The following is an 18238-nucleotide window of genomic DNA, read 5'->3' on the forward strand; positions in this document are numbered from 1 at the left end:
TAAATCTCTAATTCTGAACAGATCTGAACAGATCTAGCATTCACTTTTTAAAATTTTTTTTGTTTATTTCTGAGACAGAGACAGAGCATGAGTGGGGGAGGGGCAGAGAGAGAGGGAGACACAGAATCAGAAGCAGGCTCCAGGCTCCAAGCTGTCAGCACAGAGCCAGATGTGGGGCTTGAACTCACAGACCACGAGATCATAACCTGAGCCGAAGCTGGACGCTCAACCGACTGAGCCACCCAGGTGCCCCATCTAGCATTCACTTCTATCAGCTTTTATCAACATCTTTCACCCCTTATTTAGACACATTAAATTTTGCATTTCTTGTTACGTGGTGGTGGTGTCTGAACCTATGAATAAATGTGGAAACCTGGGGAGAGGGATACCTGGGAAGGGGGACGTGTGAGAGTGCACCTCAAATGCAGCACAGCACCCCTGTAACAAAAGAATGGTTCCTGGCTTTTCTGAGTGACAGAAATAACATCTCTAAGACATCCTATCTCAGATAAAGGGTCATGCAATGATTTCTTACCTTATGTCATAAGCAACTGAATTGTACTGGCCCTGTAGTTAATGCTTCCACATTTGAGCAATAGGTTATCTACCAGTTAAGTTTCAAGTTTTGTGGTTTTTTCTTGTGGTTTCCTAGGGACTTTACAGGGAGTCAAGATGCTGTTTCATAGCTAGCTAGCCAATTTCCATTCAAACCAAAGTGTAAGTAAATGTTTTGAAGTCAGTGAAAATACAAAGTTAAATATACAGTATGATTTCATGCACATAAAAACGTATAAAAAAAGACTAGAACAGGATGAAGAGTTTTCTTGAATCTTTCATATATTTTATAATGGCTATGTATAATATTAATAGAAAAAGTAAATACACTTTAATTTTAAATACATAGGCATCCTCCTAAGGATTTCTTCTTGAAGCAAATGCTTCTTAGTGGGAGTTAGGGAAAACTATAAACGTTGCTTGGGATTACTTGGGTTATTTATAGAATTTTCTTCCCAGCAGCATTTATTGGGCTTAAAGTTAAGCTTTGATTAAAGCGGTTAACAAAATGAACATAATTATAAGCTTTCCTGTCCGTGATTATTGTGAAGATGTGAATTCGGATCAAATCCCTTATAATACTCATGGCATTTATGAGGTTTCTCTCCTGTGTGGACTCTTTGATGAATTCGAAGAGCTGAGCTATGACCAAAACCCTTGCCGCACTTAGCACATTGATAAGGTTTCTCTCCTGTGTGGACCCTCTGATGGATGTGAAGATTAGAGCTGTGACTAAAGCCCTTTCCACAATCATCACATTTATAGGGCTTTTCTCCTGTGTGGACTCTCTGATGAATGAGAAGATGTGAACGCTGACTGAATCCCTTACCACACTGTTCGCATTTATAGGGTTTCTCTCCAGTGTGTACTCTTTGATGAGTGTGAAGCTTTGAACTCTTGCTGAAGCCCTTCCCACATTCATGACAAGTATAGGGTTTCTCCCCTGTATGGACCCTCTGATGAATGCGAAGATCAGAGCTGTGACTAAAGTCTTTCCCACAGTCATCACATTTGTAAGGCTTCTCTCCTGTATGTACTCTCTGATGAATCTGGAGATTTGAGCGCTGGGTAAAGCCCTTACCACAGTCATCACATTTATAGGACTTCTCTCCTGTGTGGACTAACTGATGAATTCGAAGATTTGAGCTCTGACTGAAGCCCTTACCACACTCATCACACTTATATGGTTTCTCTCCTGTGTGGACTCTCTGATGAACGTGAAGCACTGAACTCCGACTAAAACTCTTACCACACTGATCACACTTAAAAGGCTTCTCTCCTATGTGAAGTCTCTGGTGAATGTGAAGTAATGAATTTCTACTGAGGTCCTTACCACACTCAAATTTATAGAGTTTCTCTTCTGTATGGACTCTTTGATGATTGTGAAGGCTAGAGATCTGACTGAAGCTCTTACCACACATGTGGCATATATAAGAAACCTCCCCTGTGCAGACTCTCTGATGAAAGTGAACACCTAAGCTCTGACTGAAGTTACCATCAACTTCATCACATCCATACAGCTTCTTACCTATGTGAATTCTTGGATGTCTATATAGGTCTGATCTCTGAGAGAAGCATGCTGTGCTGATGGAGCACTGATAGAACTTTTCTCCAAGTTGATTTCTCTTGTGGAGAACACACTGCGAGTTCCAATAATAAATTTCTTTGCATTTATTACATCCACAGTATTTCTCTTCCATAGAGTCTTTCAGTAAGTCATGTTGATATATCTCCCCAATGTACTCTGGACGGGCTTCCCCTGTTGAGACACAAGAATGCTGAACTATGAGCTTCTGTTCTTTTTCCATAGAGAGATTTCTCTTAGATATGCCAAGATGGCATCTGCTTCCTTGAAAACCATGTGACTCATTCATGTAGATTTCTCTAGCATAGTCTTGAGGGTGTGTTTTGTTTCTAAGGACTGCCAGGGTATAAACTTTGTATATTTTAAGTTCCTGGGACTTCTGCCTTCAAAAGTCAGCTCATAGTTCCCATACCCTGGTACTTGCGTGGAGAGTATCAACCATTCTTGATGGTGGGAAAGGTCTTGTTGCTTGAGGTCTTTGGAATCTATTCCTTGGATGGTTTCCACATAGCTTCTATTCTTATATATCTGAGTGCTGGCACTCCTCCAGCCTTGCCAGCAGGGATGATTTTCATATTCTAAATATCTGAATCTTTCTTCTTGGGGTTTGTAACTCTCTTTCCAGTTTCCTAGAAGAATAAGCAGATTATCCAGTGGTGAGATGAAGGTGGTGTTAAAAAATTTCCAAATATCTCACTGACCTCCAGAAATATATGTGTATCCAGAAAGAAGGATTAGGACTTAGGATTTAGGTCTGAAATTCATGTGTTTGTTTATTCATATGTGAATCCCTTCATTCACTTATTCATTCAATCCATAGATGTATCCTAAGCATCTACTACTACCACGTACTGTTAGAAATCAAAAAATAAGGCTGACTGCTTCATGGAAATCATCTTAAAAACAGATTTAATTAGGTTACTCTATTTGGGCATTGTTATGAGAAATAAAATATTTCTATTTTTCTGTTCTAGAGAGTGTGATAGATTGTGTGAAGAAATGGCTGTATTAATTCTGTACCTCTGCGTGTTCCCCTTCCATGCTGACTTTAGCTGGGCTATACAATTTGCTTTCTTTACTGGGACAATAGCAAAAGTGATACAAGCAGACTTGAAAGTGCTTGTACACTGGGGCTTGTCCTCTCTCTTGCTGGTTTTGAAAATTCTGTGACCACCAATATGTAAACAAGCCTGGGCTAGCCTGCTTGAAGAAGGATGTATGGTCAACACATCTCCATTATCCCTACTGATATCGACCCACTGCCAGACATGTGAGTCAGACTGTCCAGCCTCATTTTAGACCATCCAGCCCCAGTCAAATCACTCTATGACAGAAGTTCCATCTAACCAATGAGAATCATGGAAAATAATAAGGTTTATTTTAAGTCACTAGTTTGAGGTAGTTTGTAATATAGCAAAAGCTAACTTGTACAAATAGTATGAAGAGAGAACAAATTTAGAACCACACAGAATGAATTATGTGTGGAGATCTGTATTTTAAGTGAATTCCAGAAAATAAATAAGAATAATCACAAATACCTATCAATACATAGCCTGGGTGTCTTAGAAGATGTCTTGCTCTATCTTCTATCTGTCATCTGATTTAAGACCCATTTCTGAGGATACTTCTCCTATCTCAATACAATACCTAGACAAAGAACCAAAATACTCAACAAAACTGGTCCCAGAAGAAACTAACTCTATTACCTAAGAGCTGGGATAACTTTACCTACTGACATGACATTTGTGTAGTTCTCCCACATGACCTCTCTGTAGAGCTTTTTTTGAGAAGAATCCAGGAATTTCCACTCCTCCCAAGTGAAAATAACAGTCACATCTTCAAATGTTACTGCCATCTGGTCAAAGATCAGATTTTCCAGGAAGAAGAGATCTAAATGAGAAGATGGACAAAGCAAAAGCCATTCAGCACGTAATGTAAGTAACAAAGCAAATAAAAAAATAAAGAACTTTAATAATGAAGAAAAACAGGAAAGGTAAGAGGAGACATAACAATAGCGGATGGCTAAATAATGTATCCAGTCACTGAAGCCGGATACCCGGCTTTCCATCTTAAGAAACATTTATATAGCATCTGTCTGCTAACCACTGGGCTAAGTACTTCACATATTATTTTAAGTAGTCCTCACAGTGACCCTCTCGTAGATACGATTATCATCCCTATTTTAAAAATTAGTAAATAATAGTTGAAAAAACTTAAGTCAATTCCCCCCAACCCTTTTTATTCTGGAAATGTTCATCTTCCTGCTCCAATCTGGGCTGGCTATTCTTTTTAGTGCTCCATTTTCAAGATTATATGATTCTTCCTCTTTTGTGAATTTCTCCATTAATTGGGAGGCACAGGCCCAAATTAGTTCAATCTAGTTTATGAATGGTAAGTCCACGGCCACTGAAAAAAGCAAAGGTGAGACACAGACAAGGTTTTCAAGATACACTTTTGGTTTAAAGGAGAATCTCCAAGCATGGTTACACTGCATGTTTGAAGTCCTTGTCATCATTCACGTGGCTGGGTATTGAATTCTAGAGCAAAAAGAATTTTTCTCAGAATCATTTCACTGTTCATAAGCCTTCATTGTTGTTTCTAAGACTTTTTGTTTGTTTAATTCCTTTGCAACCAACTTTTTCTTTCTTTTCTGGAAATTCTTTAGGATCCTCTTTTTTGACTGACCCTCTGCTTCCAATGTTAAAGATGTATCCTCAGCTTCCCTGAAGTTCACAGCGCTCATCAAATCCTTCTTATGCTTATTCCCCTGTGGAGCATTCCAGGATGGAATGTCTTTAGCCCTATGCAGCTCTTCCCACTGTTGCTCCTGTTGCCTTCCAAGTTACTGTTGAAATTTCTCATTTGCTAATGGCTCTTTACTTCATCATTTTTTTTTTAGTTTTTTATCATCATGCAGTTTTAGAAAGAAGAGATAAATGTATGTATTCAGACTGCCTAAAAATACTTCTCTTAGTGGAAAGAACAGCTCATAAGTTGGTTATGTGACACATTTATTTGCTGACATATTCTCAATTCTAAAATTCAATTAAAAATGTTTAGTAAATACTACAATAAAGAAAATACATACTTTTAATGGAGGAAAACTAGAATATCATGACCATCAAGTCATTATAATTATAGCAGTTAAATACCAAAGGTTATGTGAAAAGGGCTGTTATCTCATTTACTATGACAACAATCCTAGAAGGTATAATTATCAACACTAAAGGAATAAGGAAACCAACATTTAAATTTCTCTTTTCTGATGTTTATTTATTTTTGGGGGGGGGGGGTGGAGGGCAGAGAGAGAGGGAGACTGAGGATTCAAAGCAGGCTCTGTCCTGAGATTGGAGGGCCCTAACACTGGGCTCGAACTCATGGATCATCATGACCTAAACCAAAGTCAGATGCTTAGCCAGCCAACTGAGCCACCCAGGTGCCCCAGAAACCAACATTTAGCAAGATTAAGTAACTTGTATAAGGTCATTCAGTTGCAAAATAGTGGTTTTTAAACCCAGGCCTACTGTAAAAGAAGTAAAACACAACTTGGTGAAGGGATGTAAATCAAGATTTCTAAGTACATCCTTATTGTGTTAACAAAAGGACAGAAGGAAGATGTATTGAAATATTCAAGGATTTAAAGTATACCACCCAGGTACTGTTTTCCAAAAAACCTACATGAAAATCCATGCGTCAACAATGAAATATTAATCACAAATAAGAACTCAAGAATGAGAAAATTCAATGCTTTTCATTTTTAAATGTTTATTACATAAATGTTAAAAATGTAAAATATAATAAGTCTATGGGACGCCTGGGTGGGTCAGTCAGTTGAGTGTCCAACTTTTGATTTCAGCACAGGTCACAATCTCGCAGTTTGTGAGTTTGAGCCCCTCATCAGACTACATGGTGCACAGCCTGCTTGGGATTCTCTCTCTATCCCTCTCTTTCTGAGCCTCCCTGCTCTCTCTCTCTCTCTCTCTCAAAATGAATAAAATAGACTTAAAAAAATATAGTAAGTCTCTTTTAACATAAACAAATGAATATACATAGATATCTGGCTGGCTAGCTAGATGAAATAAGTAAATTGGGATGCTCAGAAGCCCAGACTACAGGAGTGAAAACTGGAATTAGAACAGAAAATAAATGAACCCACTGGTTCCTTATTTTGTAAAAATTACAGAAAAGTAAAACTTGGTCTGTTGGCCTGTTGTTATTGGCTTTGATTATTTTTAAAAATGTTTAAGAATTGCTTTAAAAAATACACTAGAGATTCAGAGTTTAGTCACTCTTACTGAAAACAAATTCATAAAATTTTCATTAATTCTGAATAATAATAAAAAGTAAAAACTGAAAGTCTACCCTCCCTAAATAAGTTGAGAAGTAACCAGGATAGTTTTTACTGTGTCCTTTCTGACCTTTATTCATTCATCCACACAAACGTACATACACACCCCACTGAAATTTTCTCTTAACAAAGACATGACAATTCTGGTTTGCATTTCTCATGTAATATATAATGTACAACTTCACATTTCAGTACATATATACGTCCATCTTATTTGCGGTAGTTTTAAAATATGTCCACAAATTATATGATTCCCTTCCCTCCAAGAAGTGTTCCTGACCCCTTGAAAGTGGACTGGACTTAGGGACTCATTTCTGAGGAATATTACATAAAAAAACAGAAGGGGAAGAAGACATGGTATGCAACTTTCAAGACTAGCTCTTAAGGGCACTGCAGCTTTCTCCTTGCCCTTTTTCTTAGATCACTCTCTCTTGAAGAAGCTACCTTCTATGTGGTGAAAATACTTAGGAGCCTTGAACAGGACATATGGCAAGGAATTGAGGCTTCTGTCCTCAGTGTGAAATGAGGCATTCTGCCAACAGCCACATGAGTGAAACATCTTAGCAGAAGATCCTCCGGCCCCAGTGAAGCCTTCCGATAACTGCAGTCCTGCTGACAGCTTGACTGCAGCCCCGTGCGAGACCTTGGGTTGGGACCACACAGCTATGCTGCTCCCAGATTCCTGACCCTTAGAAACTGAGTGACATGAAAAAATGTGTGTTATTTTAAACTGCAATAAATAGTGCTCGCTTCGGCAGCACATATATTAAACTGCAATAAATAAATAACATACCATTGTTCTACCAAGCATTCTGTTAGCGGTTAATTAATATTACAGTCAAATTGTTTTAGAAAAGAGAAAGTGAAAATTGCTAGCTCAGTATGTGGCTAGTGTAATCTTGACCCCAGGAGCAGATAAAGACAATATCAAAAAGTAAAATTACGGGGCGCCTGGGTGGCGCAGTCGGTTAAGCGTCCGACTTCAGCCAGGTCACGATCTCGCGGTCCGTGAGTTCGAGCCCCGCATCAGGCTCTGGGCTGATGGCTCAGAGCCTGGAGCCTGTTTCCGATTCTGTGTCTCCCTCTCTCTCTGCCCCTCCCCCGTTCATGCTCTGTCTCTCTCTGTCCCCAAAATAAATAAACGTTGAAAAAAAAAATTTAAAAAAAAAAAAAAAAAAAAAAAAGTAAAATTACAATCCCATTTGTAAATTTTATAAATCTATAAAAATCCTAAATAAAGTATTAACTAAGTGAATTCAGGAATATATTAAAAATATGAATCATGATTACGCATGGTTTATTACAGGAAGGAAGGACAGTTCAACATGATAGAGAAAAATCTATCAACATAATTCACTATATTAATAGACTATAGGAGAAAACCATAATTAGCTGATGCAGAAAAATCATGTGATAAAGTTCATAATGTTCAACACCTATATATGATCTTTAAAAACTTTCAACGGGGGGGGGGGGGGGGGGGGGGGGGGGCGGTGCACCTGGGTGGCTCAGTCGGTTGGTTGAGCTTTCGACTTCGGCTCAGGTCATGATCTCACAGTCCATGAGTTTAAGCCCCGCATCGGGCTCTGTGCGGACAGCTCAGAGCCTGGAGCCTGCTTCAGATTCTGAGTCTCTCTCTCTGCCCTTCCCAACTCACGCTCTGTCTCTCTATCTCAAAGATAAACATTAAAAAAAAAAAAAAATTAAAAACTTTCAGCAAGGGCGCCAGGGTGGCTCAGTTGGTTAAGCCTCCGACTCTTGATTTCAGCTCAGGTCATGATCTCATGGTTTGTGAGTTCAAACCCCATATTGGGCTCTGCACTGTCAGAGCTTGGGATTCTCTGTCTCTTGTTCTGCCCCCCTCCCCTGCTCATGCTGTCTATCTCTGTCTCTGTCTCTCAAAATAGGCAAATAAACTTTTTTAAAAATTTAATAAAAATAAAAAATAAAGTAAAATAAACACTTTTAGCAAAGTAGAAATAAACTCCCTAAATTGGTAAAGGTTACATATTAGGAACCTTCATCAAAATCAGAACTTGAATGTAGAATCTTTGTATGTGTTCCTTTTATTATGGTAAACAAGAATGACTACCATTACTGTTGTTTTCAACATAGTACCAAAGGTCTGACAAATACTATAAGAAAATGAAACAAGAGGCATAAGAATTAGAAGTAAAAACAAAAAAAAGTAATTATTTGCATATGTTATTGCAATCTATGTAGAAAAATGAACAGTATTCAAATAACCACAAACTCAATAGAGAGCTCAGCAAAATTACCAGATACAATAAAATGACAGCATAATTGTATCAGCAATCAACTACTAGAAAATAGAGGGTATAGGGGTACCTGGGTGGCTCAGTAGGTTAAGCATCTGGCTTCAGCTCAGGTCATGATCTAGCAGTTTGTGAGTTTGAGCCCACATTGGGTTCTGTGTTGACAGCTTGGAGCCTAGAGCCTGCTTCAGATTCTTTGTCTCCCTCTCTCACTGCCCCTCCCCCGCTCGTGCTGGCTGGTTCTCTCAAAAATAAATAAACGTTAAAAAAAAATAGTATCATTCACAAAAAAGCAAAACAAAAAGAAAAAACCACTATCTTAACCAAGAACATAAAGAAATCTTTGAAGAAAATTTTTAAATTCCAATAAACAGAAAGAAGATGATCTAAATAAAGAAGAAGCATACTTCCATGTTCTTGGATGGGTTGAATTAAATTCAATATACCCCCAAATTTCCAGCTGGATTTTTTAAGGAACACAATATACTTTTTCCCCTAAAATTTACAGGGAAGGAAAAGAAGTCTATAAAGACTTAAGTAAACCAAGCAGGAAGACTATCCCTACCAGATAGTGACATACCACGAAACTACAACATTAAATCAAAACTAAAAAAAGACCAGTAGAACAGCATGGAAGACTCAGAGACTGTGTTTGTTTATATATGAAAACACATTAACAATAAAGATGGTATTAAACATAAAAGAAGAAAGAATGGATTATTTACTATATGGTGGTGTGAAAACTGATTAACTATATGAGAAAACATAAACATGGATTCCAACTTAGTATCATATACAATGTGAACACTAGATAGATTAAAAAAGGGAAATCAATAAAGAAAATGGTGGAACTGAAAAACATTTACTATTATGAAATGAATCCAAGAGCCAGTTCTTTGGAAGAAAAATATTAACAATAAAATAGATAAATTACCAGATAGCTAGCCAAAGGGGGAAAAAAGGAGTGAGCATAAATAGAAAAAAGTTAGAACTGACATTGGGGAAGTAGGAACAGATACAAATTTAACTGAATGTGGGGCGCCTGGGTGGCTCAGTTGGTTAAGTGTCTGACTCTCAGTTTCAGCTCAGGTCATGATCTCACAGTTTCGTGGGTTCGAGCCTTGCATCAGACTCTGTGCTGGCAGTGCACAGCCTGCTTGGGATTCTCTCTCTCTCTCCCTCTCTGCCCCTCCCCCACTCATGCTGTCTCTCTCTCTCTCAAAATAAATAAACTTGAAAACTTAAAATTAACTGAATGTTAGGTGGGCACTTTCTACAGCTCTTTTAAAAATTAATCTTAATAGAAATAGGAAATATATTTTTTTCCTAGAAAACCATTCAACAAGTCCTAAAGAAAAAACACCTGAACAGATCAGCTATATGGAAGAAATTGCTCAAGTTACCAAAGAACTATAGCCTTCAAAAATAACTGACCCAAATGTTTTCTAACATAAATTCTCTCAAATTTTCAAGGAACAGAATATTCAAAGTTATTAAATTATTCCAAATCATATAGAAAAACTATCAAAACTTTTAAGACATTGAGGAAAACATTGAGACAGTAAAAGTCAGAAAACTATAGATCTATACTGTGTTACTAATGAATACTGATATAAACTTCAAGGATAAAGTAAAATATAAGGCTAATAAAATCCAGCAACACCTATATTTATGACATACTGCCATGCTGCCAGTATTATCTTATTTTTTTACAGTTTCTCTGGAATTCAGGAATGGCTTGGCTGGGCAGTTCTAGTTCAGATCCCTCAGGAGATTGTTGAGTTGTCGACAGGAGCAGCAGTTACTTTTTTTTAGAGGCTTGCTTGATTCGGCTGGAAGATTCATTTTCAGGGTGGCTCACTCACAAGGCTGGCAGGCTGGTTGTGACTATTGATGGAAGATCTTAGTTTCTTTGCATTTGTTCACATGGCCTAGGCTACCTCTCAATGTAGAGGCAAGCAAAAGCTGCGTCCTTTCTATGACTTAGCTTTGGAAGTCACATAGCATCACTTCTGCAGTACTCCACTGCTTGAGGTAATCATAAACCCCAGCCAGATTTGAGAAGAGGGGACACAGATCCTACTTTTTGGTGGTAAGAGTGTAAGTCACATTGTAAGATGAGCATGAAGAGTCCAATATATTACAGGTGTGGTCATCTTTAGAAAATGCAGACGCAACCTGCTACAATATCAAAGCAAATTGTAGCATGACAGAATGGTGCTTTATTCCAAAAGGTAAACAAAGGAAGCCCCAAATGAAGAAAATATTAACTATAAACTGTCATAACAATGTTAAATAAGAAAAGCCATATATTTTAATCAGTGCCAAAAAGGTACTTCTTAAAATTCGGTATGGATCCTTCATTTAAAACTACAAACAAATCAAGTTAGCAAAATAAAAATAAAGACATGCAAATATATCTCAAATCCAAAAGTAAAACATTAAAGGCATACCCAATAAGACTGGAAACTTGACAGAGATACTGCAAATTCACTATATTTAAACCACTGATGAAACCACTTCCCAAAGCAAGTAGAGGGTATGGTATATGGGAAACCAAAGAAAATCAACTGAAAATTATTAGTAATTATAAGGGAAGTCAATTCTAATACTAGGTTTGTACCCTAGAAAACAAACACATGTATGCCAGAAGATACATGCAACAAGTTTTTCAGTATATCAAAAAGACTGGAAGCAAAACAAAAGGCCCAACAACAGTAGTATGGATAAATAAGTTGTTGGTCATACTGTGAAAGCATACACAACAGTTAAAAAAAACTTTAGGTACATGAATCAACATGGATACACTGTAAAAATCTAACATTATACTAAAGAAGCTATTCAGAGAATAGTTATATAGAGTCCATTTATATAAAACTAAAAAAAAAATAGGTAAGGAATAATAAACATAACATTTAAGATAGCAGTTGCCTCTCTAGGAAAAGGAGGGAATGAAATTAAAAGTATTTGCTGGTCTAGGGGCCCCTGGGTGGCTCAGTCTTAGGTTAAGCGCGTCTAACTTCGCCTCAGGTCATGATCTCGCGGTTTGTGTGTTCGAGCCCCGCATCGGGTTCTGTGCTGACAGCTCAGAGCCTGGAGACTGTTTCAGATTCTGTGTCTCCCTCTCTCTGCCCCTTCCCCACTTGCATGCTGTTTCTCTGACTCAAAAACAAACAAACATTAAAAAAAATTAAAAGTATTTTCTGGTCTAGATGGTGGGTATTCATGTTATTATATTTTAATTTATACATATATGTTTTAGTATGTTCTTTTGCATGTATGAATGCATCACAATAAAAGTTCAAATTAAGTAACCATGTGAAGTTCAGACATATAGTCATCAAAAGTTATTTGTAAAATGACATTTACAATACCAATTAAAAAATAAAATTCCTGGGATGCCTGGCTGACTTAGCTGGTTAAGTGTCTGACTCTTGATTTTAGCTCAGGTCATGATCTCGTGGTTTGTAAGTTTAAGCCCAGCACCAGGCTCTGTGCTAACAGTATAGAGCCTGCTTGGGATTCTGTCTCCCTTTCTCTGCCCCTCCCCTGCTCACAATCTCTCTCTCTCTCTCAAAAATAAATAAACAAAAACATTAAAAAAATATAAATTCCTAAAAGCTTAACAAAAATACTTAGAACCTAGATAAATGTAGCTTTTAAATTTAGAAAGCACTCCTCAATCTTAGGTAGGAGAAATAAACATAATTTTGTTCTCATTAAACTTATCTACATTTTCAATGATACTTACAGGTTTGGGGGTGGGTCTGAGAAACTGATTTTCAAATACTTTTGTGGGAGAAAGAAAAACCATTATTAAAAAGAAATGACACCCAAAAAACAAATACTCCAGTGAAGAAATGGGCAAAAGACATGAACAGACACTTTTCTAAAGAAGACATCCAGATGGCTAAAAGACACATGAAAACATGCTCACCATCAGGGAAATACAAATCAAAACCATAATCAGTTACCACCTCACACCTGTCACAGAGGCTAAAACTAACAACTCAGGCAACAATAGATGTTGGCGAGGATGCGGAAAAAGAGGATCCCTTTTGCACTGCTGGTGGGAATGCAAACTGGAACAGCCACTCTGGAGACGAGTGTGGAGGTTCCTCAAAAAATTAAAAACAGAACTACCCTACAACCCAGCAATTGCACTACTAGATATTTAACCAAAGGATACAGTAGTGCTGTTTCGAACCGGCACATGCACCCAAATGTTTATAGCAGCACTATCAACAATAGTATGGAAAGAGTCCAAATGACCATCAATAGATAAATGGATAAAGAAGATGTGGTGTGTGTGTGTGTGTATGTGTGTGTGCATATGCATGTGTGTGTGTGTATGTGTATAATGGAATATTACCTGACAATCAAAAAGAATGAAATCTTGCCATTTGCAACTACGTGGATGGAACTAGAGTTTATTGTGCTAAGCAAAATTAGAGAAAGACAAATATCATATGACTTCACTCATATAGGGAATTTAAGATACAAAACATATGAACATAAAGGAAAAGAAGCAAAAGTAATATAAAAACAGGGAGAGGGACAAAACATAAGAGACTCTTAAATATAGAGAACAAACTGAGGGTTGCTGGAGGAAGTGTGGGTGGAGGGATGGGCTAAATGGGCAAGGGGCATTAGGGAGTACACTTGTTGGTATGAGCACTGCATATTATATGTAGGGGATGAATCACTGGATTCTACTCCTGAAATCGTTATTGCACTATATCATAACTAACTTGGATGTAAAGTAAAAAAAAAAAAAAAAGAATTAAAATAAAAAAATGAGAGGAGACTAACCCAGTGGCATATTGAAACTCTGTAACTCTGTAATTATAACACCATGAGGTTGACACAGGAATAGACAAGATCAATACAAAAGAATAGAAATCTGGAAATGGACACAAATATAGCAGAGAATTCAAACATGATAAAGGTAATATCAAATTTGTGGGGATAAGATGGCTTATATATGGTGCCGGGATATCTGACTAGCCATTGGCCGAAAAAATATATTAAACTAGATTCCCTGCTCAATTCTTATGTTTTAGCGACTAGAAATAGTTGTACATTATATTGTAAATAATAACTAACATAATAGCAACCAATTCTTACTGATTCTATTTGTCCACCACTGTGCTGGGTTTTACATATTTGACCTCATTTAACCTTCTTAAACCTACTAAGTTCTATTTCCCCACTTCAGAGATGAGAAACTGGTTAGGTAATGCAATCTAATTCACATAACTGAGAAGTGGCAGAAGCATGAAACAAGCTTAGATAGTGGACCCAGAGCCTGTATTTTGACCAATATGCTATATTAAAAAAAAACATACTGAAAGGTTAATATATTCAATATCTAAAACTTATAAGTAACTTTTACTTCCTTTTTTCCCAAAATGGGCTATCTTCCTTCCTTTTATCCTTAAATGAGGAAAAAGAAAGGCTAAATTCCTCTTCATTGCCCATTAAACGCACTATATATATACAGGAACAAAATTAAATACACGTCGATAGCAGAATTGAGAGATGGATCCATGAAACAGGACAGACCCAAAAGTGATCTGTGTGTACAACTGTGTATGTGTGTGTATATGTAATGAAGTTAGTAATTTGGTAAGTAGCACTACAACCAATGGAGAAAGTAAACGTAAGAAAAATAAGGAAGTGGGAGGTGGGAAAGAATGTTTAAGTTCTATCATTTCTCACACCAAAATAAATACCTGAAAGGTTTCAGAGTTAAACTTTTAAAATACTTGAAACTATAAAAAAATAATTGAGGAAAATGAAAGTAATTATGTATTAGATTTGAGGGTGAAGAAGAGCTCTCAGAGCATAAAATTGCATTAATGAAAAGAAATAAGATTTCACTCTATACAAATTTGAAACTTACATGAACAAATAAGTCCCAAAAGGCAAATGACAAAAGGGAGAAATATAGCAATTAGCAAATGGTTTGTATCTTTTACATACAAAGAATACTTTTCATCAAATAGAAACAAAAAATTCAGTAGGAAAAAATGTAATGCATGTCAAGAGGCATACATTATTTATGTCAAAGAAAGAATGCAAATGACCAGTAAATGCATGTAAAAAATGGTCAACCTTTCTAAAGATTAAAGGGATGCAATTAAAGGCAAAATCTTAAATACTCAAAGCTGGTAAAGGTTCAGAGAGAGAGGATCTTTCATCAAATGGTTACAGAAGTTAATTCATGTAGTATTTCTAAAAAAGAACTTAAGTTTTTCAAAAGCCTAAAATATAGACATTATATTCTTTGGCTCTGTTACCCTATTTCTCCAAGTGCATCTTGAAAGACATAAAGAGAGATACACTTAATAAATTATGTATAAAAATATTTAATAGAAAATGGAAAATGTTTATAAACAGCAAAATATTGAGAATTACTTTAACTTTTCCCCAAAAAAGAAAATTTAAATAAAGTACATATAGCTGGAAGGGAACATATATACCTAGAGTACAGTACACATACCTGGAATGGAATACTAGATAGTCTTAAAAACTCATGTTACCAAAAAACATTTGAAAAAATGTCAATTATATGTTAAATGAAAAAAATTATACAAACACTGGCCATCCATAATTCAACAAATATTCAATGAGTGCTCACTACATGCCACACACAGCTCTATGTACTGAAAATGTTCTCTGCCTTCATGGAGCCTATTTCTCATGTTCAAATTTTTTTTATATATACTAATCTACATATATGCATGTTAGATTACCTATGTGTCTACTTTTGTACGTATGCGTACATATTAGTGTTTTTACAGGTTAGTATGTATTTGTATCAAATATTAGATAAAAGACTATAAGTAAATAGATCCAAATGTCAGTAATGGCTGCCTCTGGTTGATGTGCAGGGGACCGAGTGGTGCACAAGAATAAGTAACCAATTAAACATAAATAGCATAGCTTTCCACAATGTGACCTCACCTTATACATGCATACTTAGGTTCTACTGTAACTAGCTCTGTTTTCTTAGTTTTCCCCTCAATTTCTGCCTGAGACTAAATGATGATCTTCCCATCTAGAATACTACCTTCCTGTTCGTGATGATTTTTTCAAACCTGAGTTTCTATTCCTGTCTTTTAAGTGCCACTCATTCTAACACGTTAATGTTTGCTAACTTGAGAAATTATTATTGACCTCATATGGTTTATCTCCTCAGTGTTCAGAAAAAAATTCTTATATTTCTTGATCTCAGAGCATCAAGAACGGTACAAATTTTACAGTAGACCTGAATGACTGGCTGAATAAATGAGTAAATGTTGGGAAAAGACACTGGGTGGGAATAGGAGGTTTGGAAGTTTCTCAGCCAAGTGAGGAACATTTTCTACTCTGGTTCATCCATCCCCACTGCCACTTCCACTATTCCTACGTCCTATGGATAATTCCAGGGGTATTTTATAAATAAGAAAAGACATTCCTACTCACCTGGGATCAGACTATGAAGAAAATAGTGAACATTGCTTCCTCCTTTATGCTCCTCTTTTAGGGAAGGGTGGAGTTTTGAGGAGTCTGAGCTGAGGGAGAAGAAAGGAGGAATGAAAGACTGGGCATGCCTTGCAATCATCCCCACATACTAACGGTGTGACCCCCAAACCTCCTAGAAAGAGGCCAGAAATAACACAAGAACATTTCTGTTCCTTTTCAAGGGCCAGATAGGAGAGTTATGAGAATTGGAACCAGGACTTAATTTCTGAACCTTTAAAAACTTCAAAGGTACAATTCTTGTTTGGACATGAAAACAGAATTTGATCTCACAGTCCCTCCAGGGATGCAGATGCTCTCTAATGTAATTTAACCTCTCTGAGCCCCAAGGCTTTCCTAATTAATTATTAACAAAAATAGTAAAATAATAGAAATAGGGCACTTATTTTCTATTCTTATTTTTCTTATTTTGTTCAATCAGTAAGGTAGAAAGATAATTCCATTGCTCTTCTCTACTTAATACACAGAAATACTGGATTTACTATCAGAGTTCCTAGAATCTTACAGAACGGTCCCAGATCTAGCGTTCCCTGGACCTCATCAGTCTCTGTCACTAACCACTTGTAGAACTTTGAAAATGACCAAACTTCTAGACCTCCCAGGGCCTCACTTTCCTCACCTGCAAAATGGGGGCATAAGCCTTTGCTACCCGGGTCCTGCCTTGGTGATCACAGGTCCCTGGGGAAAATGATAAACAGTTAAGAGCCCTCTTTCTCTAGAAAGAAAAAAAAAACGATTCGTGGACGGCCCGAGAGCAGCATAGCTTTGGGCTCTCCCAACGCGCCACGGGCTGCCCGAGTGTTTTTGGATTCAGACACACAAATGGTTCTCAAGGAGCGGGATCTGCTCGCATCAGGGCCACGGATCTGCGTGGCCTCTGCTCCTGCAGCGCAGATGCGCGCGGCCTCCGTTCCACGTCCAGACCCCCGACCCGAGCTCCGCCCCAACACCTTCCAGTCCCAAGCACCCCGGTCCCGGGGTCAAAGCTGCCTCTGTCCTCCTCTCTCCTTCCCCTTAGTCGGTTTTAATTTGGGGAGGGCGAATGTGAAGGGACCCACCTACACTGGTGTCTCCGGGATTTCTAAGCCGGGAGCCGCTTCTCGGCCCCACACCCTCCCTTTTCTGCCACTTTTTCTTCAGCCACAGCTCTCCCCTCTTCTGGCTCGGTGCTCCCGACAATCCGCGTCACTAGTGGAACCTCTGAGGGGGGACAGGACCGGCCAAAACAGTCCGTCTACACAAACAATGGCCGCAGCCCCGCTAGACCGAAAAGGAAGCCCCGGGCCTCCAAATAGACACTCGGAGTGTTTCCATGGAGACGGGAGGGGCGGGGCGGGAAAGGAAAGGAAAGCGCCGGAGAACGTGGCTCCTGATTGGACAGAGCCCGGGACTCAGTTCGGCGGTCCGTCGCCGGCGTTCGGGCACCGGAGAGCTGAGTTCTCCGAACTCTGAGTGGAGAATAGGACCGAGGCACTGCCCGCCCCCCCCGCCCCGATGCTAACGAAATAGGGCTACTCTAGGTGCATTTAGGGACTCTGGAAAGGCGGGGGGGGGGGGGCTGGGGATTCAGGGAATGGAGCGGCCAGCCTCGAAGAATTCTGGGACCCTCACAACCCGCCAGTGCGGAACTCCCCAACAGGAACCTGGGGAAACCCTTGCTGTCACTTCGCGTTTGGGGGGAGAGAGGTGGTTGCTCCCGCTGTCCTGAGCCCTCGGCAGAATAGGCACCCCACTAGCTCTGGCCCGAACATTGTCCTTAAACTCCAGGTTGGAGTCGCGTAGCCACAAAGAGGACCTTTTAAATTCCAGGTTACGGTTGCCCAGGACCCGCTTGGCTTCTGCTGACTCGGTAGAGGGGTCGCGCTTTCCTCCTTCCTCCCTTTTCTCTTTCTGCCAAGTCCCGGGCTCTCTGGAGACTCCTGGCAGAGAGGAGAAAGACAAGCTGGG

The 18238-nt window shown here is 38.5% G+C and overlaps 1 protein-coding gene across 1 annotated transcript; it reads right to left on the bottom strand.

The window, feature by feature from the left end:
* Positions 1-819: 819 nt before the first annotated feature.
* Positions 820-17612, bottom strand: ZNF214 (zinc finger protein 214). Its single transcript, XM_045484354.1, is given in 6 exon segments — positions 820-2453; positions 2456-2769; positions 3869-4030; positions 16235-16323; positions 16911-16969; positions 17350-17612. Coding segments are annotated over 5 exon segments (1962 nt in total). The 5' UTR covers positions 16928-16969; positions 17350-17612; the 3' UTR covers positions 820-1073.
* Positions 17613-18238: the final 626 nt, after the last annotated feature.

The sequence above is a fragment of the Leopardus geoffroyi genome, chromosome D1 (genome assembly GCF_018350155.1).
Source record: "Leopardus geoffroyi isolate Oge1 chromosome D1, O.geoffroyi_Oge1_pat1.0, whole genome shotgun sequence".
Classification (NCBI taxonomy): domain Eukaryota; kingdom Metazoa; phylum Chordata; class Mammalia; order Carnivora; family Felidae; genus Leopardus; species Leopardus geoffroyi.